General features: G+C 55.7%; 2 protein-coding genes across 3 annotated transcripts; both read left to right on the top strand.

Annotated features, from left to right (window-relative positions):
• Positions 1-1,739: 1,739 nt before the first annotated feature.
• GMIP (GEM interacting protein) lies at positions 1,740-10,994 on the top strand. The gene is made up of 21 exons (XM_090290071.1): positions 1,740-1,854; positions 2,751-2,835; positions 3,212-3,287; positions 3,398-3,455; positions 3,757-3,882; positions 3,965-4,029; positions 4,130-4,237; positions 4,676-4,756; positions 4,831-5,001; positions 5,091-5,228; positions 5,553-5,749; positions 6,063-6,169; positions 6,244-6,333; positions 6,610-6,687; positions 6,771-6,925; positions 7,132-7,320; positions 7,430-7,567; positions 7,668-7,864; positions 8,189-8,576; positions 9,958-10,021; positions 10,167-10,994. The coding sequence occupies exons 1-21, from the start codon at positions 1,836-1,838 to the stop codon at positions 10,544-10,546; spliced, it is 2,910 nt and encodes a 969-aa protein (XP_090146197.1). The 5' UTR covers positions 1,740-1,835; the 3' UTR covers positions 10,547-10,994.
• A 465-nt stretch (positions 10,995-11,459) lies between these two features.
• Positions 11,460-15,786, top strand: LPAR2 (lysophosphatidic acid receptor 2). Of its 2 annotated transcripts, none has more exons than XM_090290070.1 (3): positions 11,460-11,631; positions 12,735-13,476; positions 14,219-15,786. In XM_090290070.1, the coding sequence occupies exons 2-3, from the start codon at positions 12,744-12,746 to the stop codon at positions 14,530-14,532; spliced, it is 1,047 nt and encodes a 348-aa protein (XP_090146196.1). In that variant the 5' UTR covers positions 11,460-11,631; positions 12,735-12,743; the 3' UTR covers positions 14,533-15,786. The 2 variants fall into 2 exon arrangements, with proteins under 2 accessions (XP_090146196.1, XP_090146195.1); XM_090290069.1 differs by lacking the exon at positions 11,460-11,631 and adding an exon at positions 11,657-11,935.
• The last annotated feature ends 2,072 nt before the right edge of the window (positions 15,787-17,858 follow it).

The raw sequence follows: 17,858 nt of genomic DNA, 5'->3' as shown, positions 1-17,858 counted from the left end.
CAGGCTGGGTGTGCACCAAGGGAGATGCTGTTACCCTCCTAGAGGGCCGTGTGAGGTTGTTAATGACACCCCCTGCAACAGTCAGTGCTTGGGTAGGCTGAGCTTCCTGCACAGAAAGCTCTGCATACTCTTGCTTTAAGAAGCACCCCCATATTTCTATGGTCTCTCAGCTTTGTATTTTGATACCTCAGGCACTGGAGAGAGTCTTAGGATCTATTGCATTTTTCCCTTTTTAGTAGTATGCAAAATAACAGCATGCCTCCACCCCCGCCACTGCCTGTGTGTCTTAGATGTAAGGAAGTTCAGTATTAGAATACTGACTCAGGTTGGGGTTCTTGGTCAGTCACAGTCAGACTTTGACCCAGTACAGCCTGGCTCTGCCCTCATACTAACACTTTTTTTTTTTTTTTTTTTTTTTTTAAATTCTCACCTGTGGGTATGTTTTCATTGATATAGAGAGAGAGGAAGGGAGGGGAGAGAGAGAAGCAGTGATTGGTTGCCTCCCATCTGCACCCCGATTAGGGCTCAGACTCGGCCTACGTATGTGCTGTGACCTGGGGTCGAACCCATAACCTTTTGGTGTACTGGACAATGCTCCAACCAACTGAGAGCCACCTGGCCAGGGCAACACTCCTTTCAAAGAGCGCTTACTCACTGCAACTCAGGAATGTCAGAGTAGGCATGCCACAGGAGAACTGAGAGTAGTAGCCAGTTGGCAACACACCTCAGCACTGAAAATCTTCAGGAAGCAAAGTTACAAACGTGAGGTCTTCATTTACAGCCAGAACTTCTACTGAGTGAAGAATGTGGGTGCATTTGTGTAAATGACAAGCTTCATGTGATGACCACGGGCGAGGTGACTTAGGCCTAGACTTCTGGGCAGCCTCCCCTCCCCACTAGTGCTCATTAGGGGACTAGATATTCCTGCCCTGCCCTGCCTGCCCCATTGGCGGTCCTCAGCTTCCACAATCAGCAAAGTGCTGCTGCAGTCCCAGGGAGCCCCTGGGAAGGGGCTGGGACCAGCTATGGATGCCTGTGATTATCAGGTGAGCACTGACTGGCTAAGGTCTCCAGAGAGCAGTGGCCTAAGACCCCAGCCTGCAGAGGGATGCCAGTCCCTGGGACAACTTGAGGCGACTCAGTTGGGAGAACTCTGGAATTGGGTTTGCCAAGGATGCTTCTTCGGGGGCTCAAGGCAGGGGCCCTGTGCCACCCTCCCCCATGACTAAGAGGCTCTAGGGGCGCTTCTGGCTAACAATAATGGGGCCTCATCTAGCTTTGAGGGTCACTAGGAGTTCCCCAGGCCAGGGGTCTTCAGCCACAAAGCATTAGGGTGCTTTGGGTTCATCTGTAATTGGTCAGGAGTGCAGCCCTCCACAAGGGGCTCCATGTCTCTTGCCAGGATGGGATGCGTTCAGGGATCCAAGAGACCCCTGAGCAGGGCTGTCACTGGGTGTTCAGTTGGGTCAGAAACAGGAACTCTGGGGTCACTCCTGAGAGAGGGTGCTGGGGCTTTGGGGCCACGCAAAGACGCAAAGATCTGGGGAGGGAGAGCCCTGGCCAGGGTGCAGTCCTGGAGTGTTCAGGTCTGGGACATTTCAGGCTGGGGTGATGGCCCAGGAGACTCGGCTCTACAGCATCTCTGCTCACCCTCGGGCAGGGGGCGTGGCCTGAAGCAAGGGCGTGTTTTCAGTGATAAACTCGGGGCGTGGTCAGCCATGGGGCGGAGCGACAGGAAAAGGAGTGGCTGCTCTGGGAGGAAATCTGAGCTAGGCCCCACTGGCCGGCGCACGATCCCATCCCAGTCCCTGTCCCCACCGAGCCATTCCTGGGCCATGGACGCTGCAGAGCCGGGTAGGCGGTCCGGGATATGGGATCCAAGAGGGGCATCCCTAGCCATACCCCGCTTCCTAAATTGAAGGGCCGTGGTTGTCCCTCTCTGTCCGTAGAGCAGGGAGAGGAGTTCCTGACTGGGGAGGACGCGGGGATCCTCCATTGTGGGAACTCCCAAGCCGAGAGGGGCCCGGGACACCAGTCTCAGACCACCTGCCCCTTTGGAGTCTTCACCCCGGATCACTGGGGGAAGGGGCCCAGGAAGGGGAAGTGGCTGCTTCTGCTTCTGTTATTTGTGATGGGGGCAGGGTGTCACCACCTCTGATGGAGCGAGGAGAAGGCGGCAACGCAGCAGCAGGATCCCCACCCCGCTGCTTTATAGCCCAGGGAGGGGCAATGCTGATCTGGGCCCCCTAGAAGAGGGCTGTGGCAGAAATGCAGCAAGGTTCCATTTACATTTGGGCTGTCTTTTCTGTCTCTGCCGTGCAAGTTGAGTGCCAGTCTTTATGTCTCTCGCAGTTCCAGTCTGCCAGTGTTTCTGCCACAGCCTTGTGTCCGTCTATCCCACATGTATTTTCATCTGTCTGACCTGCGAACCATGTGGTTCCATTGTCAAGTTGGCTCTCTCCCCTGGGGACAGTGTGACTGCATCTATTTTGTCTCTTTGCTTCTGAGCCCGTGCATTTGTGGTTGTCTCTTCTCTCTGTGTTGGGTTGTGCCTGAGTCAGCCCCACCTACCAAAGCCCATGCTCTCTCCATCCCAGCTCAGACACCCACTCCATCCCACACTCCCCATGGAACCAGAGCCTTTTCTCTGTCTCTCTCCTCTTTCTCTCTGCCTTCCCACTCTCCAAACAACCAGCCAAGGTCCTGTGGAGGCTTTGGTGTACCCACGTGTGACATTCCCCCACCCCCAGGGCTACCCCCAGTTCCTGAGAGCAGGAAGAGATACAGTGACATCTTCCGGAGCCTAGACAACCTTGAGATCTCACTGGGGAACGTGTGAGTCTGAGACTGGGCCCCCCCAAAATCCTGCCAGGATCTGCAAAACCTGAATATCCCAAAATCCACTAGAAATCTCCATAGTGGTCCTAGAACCCCCACATGTCCTCCTTATGATCCCTGAAAACATATGAGATCCCTATAATCCCACTCTCTGAACCCCAAAGTTACCTATAATCCATCAAATTCTGTCTCAAGTCCAATAAAAAAGTTCACCTTGTTCTCCCCCAAAACCCCATCCCTTAGACCTCCCAGATACAAGAGATGTCACTGAGGTGATACCCAGGACCACCTGCCAAACTGCCCTGGGTTCCTCAGCACCCCTAGGTGAGACAGACTGGGTGGAGGGTGGTATCCTGACACCCTTACCTCCCAGGACCCTTGAGACACTGGCTGGAGACCCTGCCCTTTCAGGAGACCCAGAGCCTGACAAGACCCCCACAGACACTGTGGTGAGAGGCAGAACCAAGGGGTCAGGGTGGAGGTGGCCTCCAAGAGGAGGGGCTTTAAGGAGGTGGGCCACTGCCCTGCTTGCTCCTTAACCTGTCTCCCTCCCCCTCAGACCAGTGAAATCCGCCATTGGAGTGGCCCCTCCCCGGAGGGTCCTGCAACCCTTACAGGTAAGTGTCTTTGAGGCCCGGGTGTGGGGTCAGAAAGAAGCCCTTCCCTTAGCAAGTCATCACCTACTGCCTGTCCTGTGCTCCTGGGACCCTGCAGTACACACAGCAGAGCCCCCACCTTCAGGGAGCCACCAGTCTGGGTGGAAAATCAGTGCAAAATTGCAAGTCATTGTAAAAGGGTATTTTGGGGAGTCTTAAGGTGTAGAATAAGGGTCACTGGTCTGGTCTATGGGCTCAAGTGAGGCCAGGGTTCCATGCGAGTTTAGGATTAAGAGGTCAGAGCTCTGCCCATCTGCCCCAGGGGAGGAACTGGACTTGCGGCTCACTCGGACCAAGGGTGGTGTAGACGCAGCCCTGGAATACGCCAAGACTTGGAGCCGCTATGCCAAGGAGCTGCTGTCCTGGACCGAGAAGAGAGCCAGCCTTGGTGAGGGTCCCTTCCACTGGGCCCCAGGATCCAGGCAGCATCCACTCTCTGCCTAGCTCAGACCCCTGCTGTCTCCCCCCAGAGCTGGAGTTTGCCAAAAGCATTATGAAGATTGCCGAGGCTGGCAAGGTGTCAATCCACCAGCAGGTAACCATGACCGGACCCCCAACCCCCAAAGCCCAAGCCCCCAAGAACCCCAGCCCAACCCCCCCTAGACCCTCAGCATCCTCCAACACCCCCACCCCAGAGCCACATGCCGCTGCAGTACATCTACACCCTGTTTCTGGAGCACGACCTAAGCCTGGGTGCCCTGGCCATGGAGACGTTGGCTCAGCAGAAAAGAGACTACTACCAGGTAAGGCGGCCGTGCTGTCCGCGCCTCGTTTCGTTCACAACTGCCCAGCAGGAAGGCACTGTTACCATCAGTGCCATTTTGCTGATGAGGAAGCTGAGGTCCATGGATGCTGAGGAACTTGCCCAAGGTTGCCCAGCAGAGATTCAAACCAGCCTTCCTGTGCAATTGCAAAACTGTGCTTCTGTTTGGTGGTGGGGTGCAGGGCGAGGTACTGAGTGTTCCCAGGAAGTCTTGCCATCTCTGGGTTGAGGAAGAAAGGATGAAGTGACCACTAAGTCTCTGTTGGGACAGGGAGTTGGTCTGGGTGAGCAGGTCTGGGTGAGAAAACCTTGCAGGAGAGACCCAGAAAAGGGTCCAGAGGATGAAAGACACACAGCCCCAGGGAATGGAAGGACCAGGTGGCCCTGAGACCACATTTCCATATCCCGTCATTGCCAGCCCCTGGCCGCCAAAAGGACTGAGATTGAGAAGTGGAGAAAGGAGTTCAAGGAGCAGTGGATGAAAGAACAGAAGCGGATGGTAAGGCCCAGGGTGTGAGGGCAAGCTAAGGGAGGAGAGGAAGGAGCGCCGACGTGCTCCTGCCCTGCCCCCAGAACGAGGCTGCGCAGGCACTGCGGAGGGCCCAGCTCCAGTACACGCAGCGTAGCGAGGACCTGCGGGTGCGCTCCCAGGCATCCCCGGAGGATCCACCCCCCCAAGCCTCGCTGGGGAGCAGCAAGCAGCAAGAGCGGAGGCGCCGTTCTCGAGAAGAGGCCCAGGCCAAGGTGGAGACCCTGCCCCTTGTCCCTCCAGCACTTTGGTGCCTCCCACACCATGCTCTCTCCCACATGCGCCTCGGCCTTGGTTTCTCCAGGCACAGGAGGCAGAGGTGCTATACCAGGCCTGCATCCGTGAGGCCATCTCGAGGCAGCAGGACTTGGAGGCCACCAAGCAGCGGATAGTGTCGCACATTCGCAAGCTGGTGCTGCAGGGGGATGAAGTGATGAGGAGGGTGAGACCCTTGCCTCCAGCTGAGCGCCCCTCCCCCCCTGCCTTCCCTAAACTGCCTCAGGACACGGGGACTCCTGGACTGCTCCATCTCCATAGACAGCTAGTTCCTACCCCCAGACCCTGACTGCTCCTCTGCCTAGGCCCCACTCCCGTGAGGTCCTGCCCCCAGGTAACCCTGCCTAGCTCTGACCAACCTCCCCCACAGCCAACTGCCCTCATCCCTAAGCTGCCTCCCACTGCCCCACCGACCCCACCCCCAAACCCTGCCTGTGCTGTATTTCTAAGGGTCAGCACCCCACCTCCATTCTTGGTCTCTGCTGGGCAGGTGACCCTGAGACTGTTCGGGCTGCGGGGCGCCCAAGCAGAGCGTGGTCCCCGCGCCTTTGCCGCCCTGGCCGAGTGCTGTGCGCCCTTCGAGCCAGGCCAGCGCTACCAGGAATTTGTGCAGGCACTGCAGCCGGAGGTCCCGCCGCCCCCACCACCTGCCTTCTCTTTCCCGGAGTTCATGCCTACCCCGCACAGGTGGGTCCCTGGGAGCAGAGTCAGAAAGAAGTCCCAGAGATGGTGCCAGCTGTTGGCGTCACGGGGCTGAGAACTTGGGTCAGAGAACCCACAGCCTCAGTACTTGGATTCAGTACCCAAGGTTCTCACTTGAGAGCGGGGTTGTCCCAGTCCTGGGAGGGTCAGGACTTGAAGGTTCCTGCTGGCCACAGTGCCTGTGCACATCAAGGCTTGCAGACCCGGGTACTTGAAGCTGGATCCAAGATGCAGTGCTGGGTGCGGTCACCCTTGGCCAGAGTCCTGGTTCTCAAAGCCCTCAAACCTGTCTTCTCAGCTCCCCTCTGGATGCAAGAAAAAAGCTCTCTGGCCCCCCACCTCCACAGCTGGGTGAGAGTGCAGCTGAGCCAGGCCCTTCAGAGGACGCAGGCACGGGCTGGCAGGGTGAGTGCAGAGAGGAACGGGAAGGAGTGGTGCTGGGCAACAGTCATCCTAATAATTGACCTGTCCCCTCCTAGGGACTCCAGGCCCCACTCCAAGCAGCGATGTGGACAGTGTGGGCGGTGGCAGCGAGTCTCGATCCTTGGACTCTCCCACTTCCAGCCCAGGTGGGGCCAGGACCTGACCCTACCTCTGACCATCCTCTAGTCCTGGCCAAGCTCTGACTTTCAATCTCTAACCTATCCTTTGGTCTCCAGTCTACCCACACTCCTGTCCTATTTCTTCAGCCTTTGACCTGTCTGACCCCTCTCCTGACCTCTGACCCTTTCTACAAGGACATGTGTGGGTGGTTCTGAAAGGCCTGAAAACCAGGAAGGTCTCCTTAGCCTTGGAACCTCCCCATGACCCCTATGACCCTAACTTCTGTGACCCTCTGACTCCAGGTTCTGGCACAAGGCGGCTGGTGAAAGTCTCATCTATAGGCACTGAATCCTCAGATGACTTTGAGGAGCGAGACCCTGGTGAGGCTGGAAGCAGGTGGGGCAGGGCGTGGGGGGTGGGGAGAGGTGGTGGACCAGGCCCCCCTGACCCTATTTTACCACAGACCTAGGAGATGGTCTCGAGAACGGGTCAGGCAGCCCCTTCAGGAAGTGGACTCTGTCCAGCGCAGCCCAGACCCACCGGCTGCGGCGCCTGAGGGGCCCAGCCAAGTGCCGAGAGTGTGAGGCCTTCATGGTCAGCGGGACAGAATGTGAGGAGGTGTGGTCCGGGCCAATGACCCAATGCCCTCTGCTGACCCTCAGTGACCTCCCTGACCCCTGGCACCTCCATGACCTTCCCGCCCCTGGGACCAGGCCCTGATCTGATGACTCCCCATGAGCTTCCCATTCCCTAAGGATCCTTACAACCTTCACTTCTCCTGCTGACCCCCAATGACCTCCCTGACTCTGTGACCTTCCCCCCAGTGCTTTCTGGCCTGCCACAAGCGCTGCCTTGAGACTCTGCTGATCTTCTGTGGACACAGGCGGCTCCCAGCCCGGACACCACTCTTTGGGGTCGACTTTCTGCAGCTGCCCAGGGACTTTCCAGAGGAGGTGCCCTTTGTAGTCACCAGGTGTACGGCCGAGATAGAACAGCGCGCCCTGGGTGTGCAGGTGCTGCCTTGACCCTTGATCCTTGACATTCGACCATCCCCAGCAATTGCCTGACCCTCTCCGTGGCTGGGTAACTACCCAGGTGTTTATTTCCCACCCTACTCTGCAGGGCATTTATCGGGTCAGCGGGTCCCGGGTTCGGGTGGAACGGCTATGCCAGGCTTTTGAGAACGGGCGAGCACTGGTGGACCTGTCAGGGAACTCACCTCATGATGTCTCAAGTGTCCTCAAGCGGTTCCTCCAGGAGGTGGGTGCTCAGGGGGCTGGGGCAGGGGCTGGGCAGGCTCAGGCTAAGGACCCTCTGCGGCCTACCCTCACTCATATTCCCTCTGCCATTCCACCCCCAGCTCACTGACCCCGTGGTCCCTTTCCACTTCTATGATGCCTTCATCTCTCTGGCTAAGACCCTGCATGCAAACCCTGGGTACGACCCTGGGACCCCCAACCCCAGCCCTGAGGTTATTCGCTTGCTGAAGACCCTCTTGGTGCAGCTGCCTGACTCTAACTACAACACCCTGCGGCACTTCGTGGCTCATCTGTTCAGGTGTGCACTGTCCCTGACCTTGAAATGGACTTCTGACCTGAGGCATGGATCTGTGACCCCTTCCCTGGACATGTCACTACTGACCCCGGCACTGACCTTTGACCTTTGCCTGTGTTTTCTGAGCTCTGAATCTTAATATATGACTCCCGACTTTGGGTACCTATTCCCGACCCCCATTGCTGAGCATGTAGCTGCTGGTCTCAATGACGAGGACCACTTACCCATGACTTGGGCAAATTGACACCAGTCTGGCCCTCAGGTCCTACCTGAAGAGTGATAACTGTGCAGTCTGTGCCCTTACCCTTCTCCTCACCCCATCCCCAGGGTGGCCGCACAGTCTGAGGAAAACAAGATGTCTGCCAACAACTTGGGCATTGTGTTTGGGCCAACGCTGCTGCGGCCACCAGACTGTCCAGGGGCAGCCAGCACTGGTCCTGTTACCTGTCTTCTGGACTCCGGGCACCAGGCCCAGCTTGTCGAGTTCCTCATCATGAACTATGAGCATATCTTTGGGATGGATGAACTCCCTCTGGCCACTGAGCCCCCACCTCAAGACCCCAGCCCAGTCCCTGGGCCCCTCACAACCAGCCCTGAGCCACCACTCCCATACCTTGCCCCAGATCCCCTGCCCCCAGCCCTACCCTCAGACCTGGGCCCAGACCCTGAGCCCTACAGTGCCCTGGAGAAGCATCCCGAGTCCGCGCCCTCCGAGGTAGGAACCTGCTGGGCCTACAGGCGTGGGGAGGATCTTCTTTCCATTTGATCTTCACACTCACTCTCTTTCCTCTTCCTTACTTTCGCTTTAAATTTTCCTTTCATCCCTTTATGTACCCTGTGCTCATTCTAGAAAGGAAAGTGAGGAATGGAGTGGGTGGAGGATAATAATGGAGTAACAACAGGATACAGCCCTGCAGAGGTACTAACATGGATGATCATTCGTTCCTTCAACAGAATATATGTTGAATACCTACTTTGTGCCAAGCATTGTTCTAGGCATTACATATACATCAGTGAGCAGAATATTCAAAGACCCCATTCTCTTGGTGCCTACATTCTCATGGGAAAGAAACCATTAATAAACAAGAAATATGATGCATAGTTAGTTATATAGGGTGTTATATGATGACAAGTATTATGGAGAAAAGAAAAGGTAGCATAAGGTAAGGGATATCAGGGACACCAAGACAAGAGGTGATGGACAGTTTGTAGCAGTAAGTAGGATGCTGTGGACAGATCTCACAGAGAAGATGGATTTGAGCAAAAACCAGGAGGATGTGAAGGAGAAATAAGCCAGGTGGAGATCAGGGGGAGTGTTCCAGGCAAAGGGAATAGCCAGTACAAAGGCCCTGAGGTGGGAGCATGCCTGATGTGTTCAAGGCACAACTTCATGTTGTAATGAATGAGGAGAAGGTAGTCAGAAGTGAGGAGGCCAAAGAGGGGTCTGTGGGCCACCACCTACTATGCATGGGCACTTTATAGGCTTCCTGTCATTCTCACTACAGCCCTGAGTAGCAGATACTGTTAGTGAAAACCATTGACAGATGAGACTCCTAGGGAGGTTTCCCTGTCCCTCAGATTCTGCTACACCTGCCATTTCTGAGTACACAGACCTCCTCCATAGCAACCCTGAGCTGGGAAAGGTGCTGCTGATGTGCTGTGGGACTCCGAGAACTGGAATAGCTCAGAAAGTGCTCAGGACAGTGTCTGACACATAGAAGGAACTCCAACTGCTATTAGCACTTGGCTAAAGGCAGAACAGTGAAAATACACAGCTAAAAAGCAGGTGTGATATTGCAGAGAATTAAGCAGGAAGGAGATTCACCTCATCCTAGTGTGGGAATGGTTAAGTCACCACCTGGCCTGGCCCTCTGCTGAGCCAAGGCATTGCTGCCCTCCCAGAGCCCGCCATTGAGACCAATGGTATTGCCTTGTGCAGCAGGACAAGCAGTACACTGTTAAGGGCATTATCTCTCCCCAGACACCAAAACTACAAAGGAACTTGCATGTGCAGGAACAAACCCTCAGTTCTCCCAAGAGTCTCAAAGAACTGGGATTTCATTATTGGGGTCTCGGTCGTGGTTTTCTCCCTACAGCTTTCAACTCTACAGAATGACCAAAAAGAAGTTGCCGAAGATACCAAAGATGAGAGAAGGGAAGGTGAGAGTGTTGGGGAATAACCCAGGAATTCTAGGGGTGTCCCTGCCCAGGAGTTCCGGCTGAGAGATGACTCCTGGTGGGGCAGGGAGGGGGGGGATATCCAGAGGACTTAAGGATGACCAGCAATGACCACCCCATTCCACAGTGCCCAGCCAAAGCCCTGAGGACTCACTCCTGGGGACACAGTCCCGTAGCTACTTCAGCCGCCAGCCAGTGAAGTATCCCCGGGGAGGCATTCGACCTGTCAGTCACCAGCTGTCCAGCTTGGCTCTGGTGGCTTCCAAATTGTGCGAGGACACCCCTGTCACATCAGGGCCCCACGGGAGCTTGCGGAGGAGGGGGCTGGGCCCTACTTCTGCCTCCCCCGAGGACAGCCCCCTGCGCCGCACCCCACTGCCCAAGCATTTTGAAATTACCCAGGAGACAGCCAGGCTACTCTCCAAGCTGCACAGCGAAGCTCTGCCCAAGGCCACCTGCTGCCCAAACCCCCTGCCTGAGGAGGAGGAAGCCGAAGACCATCTCTGAGCATCCTAGCACTCTGACCAAGTGGCTCAGGACTGAGCAGACAGACCCACTTCTCCCCAGGAGTTCAATGTTGGGGGTTCTGGAGAGTTCCTACAAGGAAAAACTACATGGCCTAGGGGAAGACTAAAACCCTTTTCCACTCAATGTACCAGGCTTCCCCCGCTAGACACAGGTTACTACCAAGCATCAGAGCCACTCAGGCTCAGAGGTCACTCGCAGTCAATACTCAGGTTCAATACCGATCACAGGATCCTTGGGGTCCATCCTAGTCTCTGACCCCTGGGACAGGGGTGCCTTTGCTACTTTGGTTGTGGCCACTTCCCCACCTCCGCCTGCCTCCTCAGCTGACCCCAAGTGATGGGCTCTTGGAGTGGGGGAGTGACAGCCCAGAGAGGACATCTGGTGGTTCCCGAGGTCCTGTGGTCTCCGAATAAACTGTGTCTTTATACCCTTGAGTGTCTTTCTTTGTCAGGTAAGGGCACCATCCTCTGGCCCCATTTTACCCATCAGGGAAACCGAAGCCCCCTCTCTTTGAGCACCTACAGGCAGTTGAGCTGGATCTGGGCACCGAGCTGAGTCATGCCGACCCGGCCCTCCTGGAGCTCCACGTCTCAAACCCGGTCCTGCATAATCAAGTAGAACAAAGTGTAGATAACCGGAACAATGGAGCTGTGTCCTCTGGCCGGGCCATGGGAGCCCAGGACGGACACAGGCCTGAGCCGAGCAGAGGGCCGGGCCGCCAGGGGCTGGGGACGCGGGGGGCAGAACTGCGTGAAACTTGAGTGCGGCAGGGCGGTCCACCGGGGTGGAGGAGGTCCGCGGGGTATGAGCGGGGGCGGAGTGGTAGCTGCGCGCTAGCGAAGCCACGGTGGGGCGGGGGTCCAGGCGGTGGGAGCCTAGTCGGATCAGGGCGTGGCTTGGAGCTCGGCGGCGGATTGGACGCGCAGGAGCGGGGTTGGGTGGGAGCAGGAGAGCCGACCCTGGGACCACCCGGAGCTGAGACCGGGCGGCGTGAGGTCACGGCGGGAATTCTCCCGCCCCGAGTGACTCAGCCGCCCCGAAGGCCCGAAACTGAGGGCGCGTAGGTGTGCAAGGGATGGGGTGGTGGTCCCGCGCCGGAAGTGGGGAGGGAATAGGGGGCTGAGGTTCCGGGCGACTCCAGCTTCTCCGGGCCGCGGAGGCCGGGCTCCCCCAGGTGGTGGGGGCGGGCCACCGGGACTGGGCAGGGACGGGGTGGTGGGGGTGGGACCCCGCCTCCTGCGCTGTCTGCGGGCGGTGCTAAGCGCACCCAGACTCTCCACTCCCCTACACGGTCGCTGGGCCATGGGTCTCCGACCCGGCCCTACCTCCCGCGAGGCCGCCGCATCTGCAGCGTGGCGTGCGGCCCAGGTGAGGCCAGCACGGAGGGGGCGGGTGGGCGCAAGTCCCTGGGAGGGTGCGGTAGGTGGCCGTGGGGTCGGGGTGCCACTCCCTTCTCCCCTACCCACATCCTCCTTCAGCCTGGGGCTCCGGAAATCCCCGGCAGCTGCCTCCTTTGTCGCGGAGGCCACCAGGGTTCTCCGTCCCACCTGGAACAGACCGATGCTCCGCCCGCTTCGGGAACACTCTTGCCCAAAGCCTGCCGCCCAGCTTCTGGGGTTGTTTCGCTGCCCTCTCAGGTTTCCCTAGTCACCTCCACGCCCCAGCACCGACCACCTGCAGGGTCCCAGCAGTGATCCCACCCTGCCCACAGATGCCTCCTGAGCTCTGCTGTCTGCAGCGACCTCGACACCAAACTGACCTTCCCTCTCCTACTTTCACAGCTCACAGCCCTTTGTCTGTCTTAACCCCCACCACTAACAACACAGATTGGACCCAGATTGGCAGCACGTGGGCAGATGGGTTTTGTTTTGATGCTTTAGGTTACAAAATGAAACCAACTGGAAAAGAAAAAACAAACACGCAGTTTTGATTTGGGAGATATCATTGTAAGAGTCTTACTAGTAGATAAGCAACAGCCATCTCCCACCACAACCCATAGAGCTTGCTTTTCTAGGTCATCCTGGTATCCATAACAGCACTTTGCCATGAAGCATTTGAGTTTGAGAGCTCTGGCGTACCTGTTCCTGCCCTATCCTCTAGGAGCTATTTCTTTCTAGATCTTTTGGACAATCCCCACCTGCACTGACCTTTTCCTCTGTGCCTTCAGGTGGTCACCATGGGCCAGTGCTACTACAATGAGACCATCGGCTTCTTCTACAACAACAGTGGCAAGGAGCTGAGCTCCCACTGGCGGCCTAAGGATGTGGTTGTGGTGGCGCTGGGGCTGACTGTCAGTGTGCTGGTGCTGCTGACCAACCTGTTGATCATCGCGGCCATCGCCTCCAACCGCCGCTTCCACCAACCCATTTACTACCTGCTCGGCAACCTGGCCGCAGCCGACCTCTTCGCTGGTGTGGCCTACCTCTTCCTCATGTTCCACACCGGCCCGCGCACAGCCCGGCTCTCTCTCCAGGGCTGGTTTGTGCGGCAGGGTCTGCTGGACACAAGCCTGACCGCATCAGTGGCCACACTGCTGGCTATCGCTGTGGAGCGGCACCAAAGTGTGATGGCTGTGCAGCTGCACAGCCGCATGCCCCGCGGCCGTGTCGTCATGCTCATTGTGGGAGTATGGGTATCTGCACTGGGCCTGGGTCTGCTGCCTGCCCACTCCTGGCACTGCCTCTGCGCCCTGGACAGCTGCTCACGCATGGCCCCCCTGCTCAGCCGCTCCTACCTGGCAGTCTGGGCCCTGTCCAGCCTTCTCGTCTTTCTACTCATGGTGGCTGTCTACATCCGCATTTTCTTCTACGTTCGTGGGCGGGTGCAGCGCATGGCTGGGCATGTCAGCTGCCACCCCCGCTACCGCGAGACCACGCTCAGCCTGGTCAAGACTGTTGTCATCATCCTGGGTGAGTGGGACCCTGATTCCCCCCAGCTCCTACGATATGTGGTAGAGGAGCGTGACGGGAGATGATTTGGGTGGGGAAGGTTCTCCAAAGCAGTGATACCTGAGCAGAGACCTGAATGCTGGAGAAGGGAAAAGAGTTCCAGGCAAAGGGAACAGAGAGCCGCAGACAGGACCAACCAGGCCAGCACGTCCAGAGAGGAGAGGAGGTCAGCACAGCCTCAGAGGGCACCGATAGGAGTCAGATTTTGCTCTGAATTCTGTGGGAAGCCCTTAAGAGTTTTTAGCAGCGAGTAACATGGTCACTCTGGCTGTTGAAATGTGGGATGGTTTGGGTGGGGCAGGCAGCAAGAGGCCTTCCCATTAGGATATACCCCCCCCACACATACACACACACAAGAACAAGGAGCAACTCTTCCCAATAATCACCTTCCCCTCCCTAAGTAACTGGCCTGTCCCACAGTGACCTACTTTTCCCCATAGAACAGATCTCCATGTAGAAACATTCAGGGCTCTGGCCACAGTGTATCAGTTAGGAAAGGTGACCCTCTGGCACACAAGTTAAAAGAGTCCCTTCTTAGCATTTCTGCCCCATCACTCTGCCAAGGCAGCAAGACAGACCTCTCTGGCACCATAAACCATAGCTGTTGACCAAGATTTAGACACCCCTGCAGTCCTGAGCTCAGAGCTGTGGTTGCCAGGCCCCCTGACAGCTGGCCCTGCTCACCTTGGGCTCCATCCCACAGGGGCATTTGTGGTCTGCTGGACGCCAGGTCAGGTGGTGCTGCTCCTGGACGGTCTGGACTGCAAGTCTTGCAACGTTCTGGCTGTGGAGAAGTATTTCCTACTCTTGGCTGAAGCCAACTCACTGGTCAATGCTGTGGTGTACTCCTGCCGCGATGCAGAGATGTGCCTCACCTTCCGCCGCCTCCTCTGCTGCTTGTGCCTCCACCGGTCCACCCATGAGTCTGCTCGCTACACACCCTCCACCCAAGCAGGCGCCAACACTCGCATCATGCTTTCTGAGAACGGCCACCCCCTGGTGGACTCCACCCTTTAGCCAACCTTGAATATCAGTGGGATGCAGCAAGTGCCAGACTGCACCCCTGACCACTTGTGAATGTGCCGGGCTCAACCCAGTCTGAGGGACAGAATTAAAGGCAGACAATTGGTCTGGATGACACCACTGCTAGGCCTCCCCAACTATGTCTGCTTCTGTGCCTGGGGATATGTGGTCATCTCCATTGCCCAGGAGAATGTCAGATGGGGTTCAGGAATCTGACTCTTTAATTGTCTCAGGTTGTGGGGGTTTTCATGGACATTTTTCTGTTTTTTAATGCACATCCCTGGTAAACCCTGTGGCTTGCTTCTTTGTATGTGTTGGTATGTGTTAAAGGTAGGAGAGATGAGGACACTTAGGCCACACTGCCCAAAATAACAAGGACAGAGCATGGATGCACCATCTGCCTGAAGCTGATTCTTCACTGGCACAGACTGAGGGGTGCGGAGCGAAAGCTGCGAAAGGTTTGTGGCCCCATGAAGCCTCTGGTGTTTGCCTGTCCCCATTAGACTTGAGGGTGTCCACGAGGAGGACACGTTAAGAAGTAAACCTTTCTTTCTCCTCTGAAGTCTCCAAAGCACTTTTTGTCATTAATTCAGTCTGTCGCTGTGTCCCAGAATTGTCCACCTCAGCTTTAGACTGGCATGGAACCCTCAACATAGCATCTCTTCAGCCCTGTTCTCATTCCCCTTCGGTCTCTGGCTGGCTGTTGTTCCATCTCTTGGAGTCTTGTGTCTGTTCCCTCTTGTCTTCTCCGCTTGTTCCCCTGCCTCCATCTTGCCAACTGCCTGTCTTTATCCTCTGGAGCCCAGAGTAGTTCATGGCCCATGTAAGTCCTCTCCCTCCTGCCTGGCCCTTCGTCCTAGTCCAGGTTAACAGCCAGGTGTGTCCATCCCATTGCACACTACATACCTGCAGGCCAGGGGTATTGGGATCTATAGAGCAGGGTGCAAGATTTGAGTGCTACCATTTATCAAGTTTCTCTGATATTGCCTGGCACACTTATGAGCACTGTAGGTGTATTATTTAATCATCACCCGCAAAGAGGGGAAATGAGGGAGAAAGAGAAGGAGAGAAACATCAATGTGCGATTACCTCTCATGCACCCCCAACTGGGGACTGGCCTGCAACCTAGGCATGTGCCTTGACTGGGAATTGAACCAGCAACCCTTTGGTTCTCAGGCTGGCGCTCAATCCACTGAGCCACACCAACCAGGGCTGGTTACAGTTTTGAAAAGTGCACAGAGATGCATCCAGAGACTCGAGAGGCCCCTGGGGAAAGGACTTCAGATTCCCACAAAGTATGGAATTGGTCACAATTCAGACTCACTTTTTTCTTTTCTTTTCTTTTTTAAATGTTTATTGATTTTGTAGAGAGAGAGAAATATCAATTTGTTGTTCCACTCATCTGTGCATTCATTGATTGATTCTTGTATGTGCCCTGACTGGGGATCGAACCTGCAAACTTAACATATTGGGATGATGCTTCAACCAACTGAGCTATCCGGCCAGGGCTCAGCCTGGCTTTTCCCACCTCACCCCACAGCCCCTGAAAGCCTCAGTTGTGTCAGACTCCTGATGATGAGCACTGTCTCAGATGCTCATAGAGGCACCTTGCTAGGCATGGTGTTGACCAGAATCTGGATTCTGTGCTAACACCTGAGGAGAAGATAGGGTTATGTCACTACTTCAGATTCTCACAGAGTAACAGCCAAATTTAAAATCAGAGGCCCAGTTCTTAAGCGGCTAATGTACAAATTGCCAAAGAACCAAAAACATTTAGGTCCTTCTACATTAAATGCAACTGGGCTTCCTTTGGGAAAACCCCCTGCCCTAAGGCAACTTTGTGAGGAGGCAAGAATGACCTGGAGTGCTGCCTACTTCTCCAGGGCCCAAAGTGGGTGGCATGGCTGCTAAGGTCTGGGGCCTGAATCTCCAGAGATGATGACCCAGGCCAGTAGTTTCTACCATGTGCCTGGGCACGTACCCATGAAAGATGCAGTCCTCTCCATGGAGCTTTGGGCTTGTTGGACAGACATGTCACTTTGGGGGCCGAGGCAGCCAACAATTCTGTGACGCGCAAAAGATAGCTCTCTGTTTTGCCTGCTCTGAGCTGACTGCTCTTACATCAGCATCCTCTAGGTTCTAATTCCTTTGGGATTTTGCCCCACCAGTTTTCCCCTCTCTTGTAGATCTCTCTTCTCTACCAAGTGACTTCAAGTTTTTGTCTGCTGGTCTTTTAAGCTTTCAAACACCTATCCCCTACTCCATTCTCTGAAGGACACCAAAGTTACCCACTAATTTTAGGCCTCCTGTGCAAGTACTGTGCTAGCAGATGACCTTTTGATACAGGGCATTGGCTCTCCATGGCACCCACACATGTTCTAGTACTTCCTGTTATTGGAGCCAAGTGTCAACTCTCATCAGGAAGCTTTCAAGATGGTTCTTACACGTCCACATTACTCATTTCCATTCCCTGCTGTCTCTTGGAGTCCCCCAATAAAATCACACCAGATGGTTCTTGCACTTCCTCTTCTGCCCTGAAGGTTTGGCAGCCAGGCTGAGGACATTTTATGAACTTGCATCTGGAGTCTACCCTTAGAGCGAACAGGCTCCAAGTGGTTCCGTGAAGTTAGATAAGTAATTATTGTCCAGTCTGTTTCTTTTCTCTCTCATGAGGAACTGCTGTCTTGGGGTGCACCATGGGGTAGGTCTTCTGTCATTAATTATCCATGTGGTAGTGTTTTCTAGATCTGGAATGCTGCAGAGCAAGGGAATAAGTAAACACGAGAGAGGTCATGCTGAAGCCAGACCTTGAATGGTAAATAGAACTGACTTCTATAGCCAAGGAAATGACTCAGTTCTAACCTCCTAGCCACCATCAACACACACTTGTGACCCTCATGGAAAGCTTCCAGGGAAGAGCCAGGAGGCAGGGAGCCTTAGTGACCCATCTGATGGGGTGGATGGGAGCATTAGGGGATTGAGTAGGGGTCTGGGTCTGGGTCTTCTGGAGGTGAGTGGGGGTGTTGATGGAGCCCAGGGGAGATTCTGAGAAGGAAGGGGTGGCTGGGAGGAAGAGTGGGCTGCTCTGAGAAGTGGGGACGCAGGAAATGTGTTGGTCCCTAAGGAGTGGAGGGCCCAGGTATGAGGGCCTCTGAAGAGGAGCAGGGTCTCTGAAGCCGGGCAGAGCTGGCATCGCCTCCTCTTGGGCTAGCCCAGTGGTTCTCAACCTTCCTAATGCCGCGACCCTTTAATACAGCTCCTCATGTTGTGGTGACCCCCAACCATAAAATTATTTTCATTGCTACTTCATAACTAATTTT

Source organism: Furipterus horrens, unplaced genomic scaffold (assembly GCF_987537825.1).
Source record: "Furipterus horrens unplaced genomic scaffold, mFurHor1.1.pri manual_scaffold_10, whole genome shotgun sequence".
Lineage (NCBI taxonomy): Eukaryota > Metazoa > Chordata > Mammalia > Chiroptera > Furipteridae > Furipterus > Furipterus horrens.
This window is presented reverse-complemented; position numbering and strand designations above follow the sequence as displayed.

Coding starts and splice junctions, on each gene's coding strand:
- LPAR2 (XM_090290069.1), top strand. CDS start 11,870: ATGGGTCTCCGACCCGGCCCTACCTCCCGCGAGGCCGCCGCATCTGCA. Junction 11,936..12,734: donor CAGCGTGGCGTGCGGCCCAG/GTGAGGCCAGCA, acceptor CTGTGCCTTCAG/GTGGTCACCATGGGCCAGTG. Junction 13,477..14,218: donor GACTGTTGTCATCATCCTGG/GTGAGTGGGACC, acceptor TCCATCCCACAG/GGGCATTTGTGGTCTGCTGG.
- GMIP (XM_090290071.1), top strand. Junction 6,926..7,131: donor GCGGGACAGAATGTGAGGAG/GTGTGGTCCGGG, acceptor CCTTCCCCCCAG/TGCTTTCTGGCCTGCCACAA. Junction 7,321..7,429: donor AGCGCGCCCTGGGTGTGCAG/GTGCTGCCTTGA, acceptor CCTACTCTGCAG/GGCATTTATCGGGTCAGCGG.